Genomic DNA, 3884 nt, shown 5'->3' on the forward strand with positions numbered 1-3884 from the left:
GCTTTAAATGCTAATGAGCTGCTGTTGGCCACGCCCCTCTGTGACGTGATTGGTTTAAAAAAACACAATGGTGCTCTAGGATGAGATTCAGGTGATCAGGTGGACGGGTGTTACCTTGGTTGGTTATTAGCTAATGGTTTCACAACCCAAAAAAACATCACAAATTGGACAAAATCTGATCAGCTGATTTTCAGACTGGTTTTTATATCGATGGATCAGGACAGAAAGAGAGAGGATCTTTTTTACTGAAACTTTTAGAGGGGACATATTTAGGTATAAGTGGATTTTGCATTATAGGTGACCTTTAAGGACGTCTTTACTCACAAATCAAGCACTGTGACATCATCACCCCCCCCCCACCCACCCCTCCTCGTCTGACTAAATTTCTGTTCCTCTTCGTGCCTGGTAGGGGCGGAGAGGGAGTAAACAAAAAAGTCTTTGGGCAGAAGACTCGGCCATTGTTGGCGAGTCGACATTTCTGCTGGAGCACATGATGTTTTTGCATTTTGTTCTCGAATATTTATTAACGTCTTTTTGAATTGGAACAAAACAAATGCATTTAGGAAAGAGGAAGGGACTTTCCTGCCCGTTTCTTTTAATAGCATTTTTTTGTTCTCAAAATCTGCCTATTTAGCTAATAAATGCTCCACTTTATTTACCATGACACCACTAACTTTGTCAGTGTGCTGTTTGTCTCTGATAAGGACGTGTAAAGTGGGCAGTGGAGGAAAGAAAGAGCATATTTACTAAATACTGTACTAATTAATTTTGAGGTTACTTGAGGATTAGCATTTTCTGCTTCTTCATACCTCTACCCTATTACATTTTAGAGGGACACACTACAGCTTTGACTCTACTAAAGGTATCCGACAGCTTAAGTTACTGTCTATATTGATATACAAAAAACTAAAAGGAAGAAGTGCTTATTAATTTTTGTACTTTAGTATTTGAATGCTGGACTTTGACTTGTAAGCATTTGTTTTTACAGTGTGTTATTACTACTATTACTTAGGTAAAACACAGGCATTGTTCCACCTCCCTGAGTTTATCACAGCTTTTCTGCAGAACTCAGCTGCGACTGAATGCAGACGGGTGCACAAGAGTGGATGGAAAACAGCAAAATGTGGAGCTGTAAAACTAAAACAATGAGCCTTAAAATGAACCGTTTGAAGCTCACCTTAAATTTGTCCCATGGAAATCTAAAGAGGCAGCTTTAAAGTGTGTAATGTCTATAAGCACCAATGAGCAGAGTGTGAATGTGTGTCTTACAGAGATGCTGTCCCGGGATCCGTCGGGCCTGTATGTCCAGGAGAAGGTGACGTCCTCTGAGGTCATGCGCCAGGAGAAGAAGGAGCAGGAGAGGCGGATGTCGGAGCCCAGCAGGGCGTGGCGCTCCCAGCCGGTGTAGATCGCTATGCCCTCGGTCTGCTCGGGCACTGCAGGAGCAAAACACGAGGATTCATTCACAAACATCACCACGAGACGAAGGATTGAGGGAGAGCAAGATGCTTTTGCTTTAATATTAGCATAAATATTGACTCGATAACTCATTGTAACTACAACCTGCAGCAGAATGTGATCAGCATTTCCATCTGCACTACTTTTATTTTTTAGCAGAGAGCAAAATTTGTGCAGGAATATAAATCATTCATGCAGAAATGGCTACATGAGTAGAACATTTCAAAAACACAGTTGTTTGGAAAACATAATCAATATCACATCCTTACTTACATTTTAATTAGTACAAACTCCTTCAGTTTATGTGACATATTTAATATTATTAATACTTGGAGAATAAAGACACTAAAGATATCATTGGAAAGCTAAGAATCTCATCTTTTGAACTGTTTAAAACTCAAAATGTTTTTCAAGGTTAAAGTGACTTTTAATCAAAATCTCCTGCATTTTTCCTCGATTCACTACATTTCTGAAAAATGTTCAACTCATAACTCCCATTACCATGCATCACCTTTCCCTCTGAAATCTTTCAAATCAATCCCAGATACTCAGCTATGCACCCACACACACACAGTTAATCTGCACATTTAGTGGTGTCAGATCCACCATCGATTCAGACGTGCACTCAGTTAATATTTGGATGAACACTGGAATATTAGCGCGAGCCTCTCAAAGTCAAAGGGGAACATCCTTTTCTCCATTAATATGGATTACGTTGGCTTAATCATGTGCACTGTTTATGCTTGAATAATATCTAATGATCGATGTTAATTTGGTTTTGGCTGCAGAATCAATATTTTACTTCCCTCAAAAATGCACTCAGCATCTCAAGCAGCCACCGCAGCCTCTGCAACAGCAGCCGGAACAACATCATATTTCTATTGTTCGGTTTCACTTTGAGCCACAGTATTCTCACGGCTACATTAACACTAATGCCCGTAAGTGTTGCAGAGCTTTACGCTTTCTTTTTCTTTTATCACCCGGAGAGTTAAAGTTCACAGCTTTTAATGCAACAGTGAACACGGTCAGCGCAGCAAACGAGTCAATGAACTCACGCTTGACATTTTCAATTAAAATCCTGACAAAAAAGCTGCAAATATGTGACAGGCGGGGCGCACGGAGAGCCGTCTGCTTGAGAGCAAAATACTGAAGCCTCCATTTAAAAGTCATAATATTGCTTTAGATAGACCAACTCTATAAAGAGGAGCACACAGGGACAGTGCTGGGTCATTAAGACACACCTGAGATAATAAATAGGTGAAGATATTCATTGAAATCTGCTTTGGTTTAGTTTTAATCCAGTGTAAAAGGACATTTTCTATTTACAAATATCACCTACTTCTGTGCTGTTTCTCCTTGAGCAGGCAGTGTAAACTTGGCAGTGAAGAGCATTACATAATAATATAAGAACTGCACTTAAAAACACTTTTAAGGTACTTATATTTCCAATATTTTGCTTCTTCTGACATTAACTCTACAGAATATCAGAGGGACATATTGTAGTTTTGACATCTGTAGTAACTTTACATATTGAGATTAAGTTGGAAAAGCACTTTTTACTTTTTGTCCTTTAAGTCAATTTTCAACGTAAGATCAATTCATCCCGACTCAGCCTTTTGACCATCAGTTTTCAGGTTAGTTCTGCAGAAGAAAACACGCTTTTCATCATATCCTCATTTAACCTTTAACCCCACATGAGATGTAAGATCATTTCAACATCTCTGTGGGTGACTTCAACTCAAAATTGAAAAAAAGAAGAAGTTAAATCTGTTTTTTTTTACCTATTCCCAGGAGGAGAACCGACGCCAGCGCCACAAACGTCAGCATGGTTTCAGGCTTGTTCCGGGAGACTGATGCTGCAGAACAGGAGTCTGTCGAGGAAGAGGAGGGAAGGCGAGTGGAAGGAGGAAAAGAAAGAAAGTGGAGTGGAGTGGAGGGGTCACAACACCAGGACACAGGTCTTCAAAACAGGACAACAACAGGAAACCCACTGTCCCCTGGTTTATACCCAACCACACCCCTCACACAGGCCCCGGCCCGGCCCATTCCTCCTCTCCACACACACCCCCTGACCTCCACCCCTCCTGTTGATCTCATGGATACACACATTATCTTTTTGAAGTAGAATAAGGAGGCACCTGTAGCTGGTCAACTAAGGAGGTAAACAATGGGTTCCTTTTGCGAATTTGGCAAAAAAAACTCTGTGAAGCGTTACACCATCATGACTGTGTTAGATCACCCCCCCTGTGATGAGAGAGGGAATGCTAATCAACACTTAGCATGGTGGCACTAACAGGACGTCATGACCATCTGCAGTACAGCGATCACTGCTCATATGTAAATATCACATGGGGAGCTGTGTGTTTACAGTGAAGGACGAGGAAGAGGGGGGGTGGGGGATCCTGCAGCGAGGTCAGACCAGTGCT

At 41.2% G+C, this 3884-nt stretch overlaps 1 protein-coding gene across 2 annotated transcripts in view; it reads right to left on the reverse strand.

The window, feature by feature from the left end:
• The window catches only part of mpz (myelin protein zero), a 17574-nt gene extending 14097 nt beyond the window's left edge, over positions 1-3477 (reverse strand). For both annotated transcript variants that reach the window (XM_063886388.1, XM_063886387.1), the window contains exons 1-2: positions 3240-3477; positions 1270-1436 (exon numbers count right to left, since the gene is read on the reverse strand). In XM_063886388.1, coding sequence (XP_063742458.1) covers positions 1270-1436; positions 3240-3285 — 213 coding nt within the window. In that variant the 5' untranslated portion in view covers positions 3286-3477. The remainder of the gene's footprint in view (positions 1-1269; positions 1437-3239) is intronic.
• Between the last annotated feature and the right edge of the window lie 407 nt (positions 3478-3884).

Source organism: Eleginops maclovinus, chromosome 6 (assembly GCF_036324505.1).
Source record: "Eleginops maclovinus isolate JMC-PN-2008 ecotype Puerto Natales chromosome 6, JC_Emac_rtc_rv5, whole genome shotgun sequence".
NCBI lineage: Eukaryota > Metazoa > Chordata > Actinopteri > Perciformes > Eleginopidae > Eleginops > Eleginops maclovinus.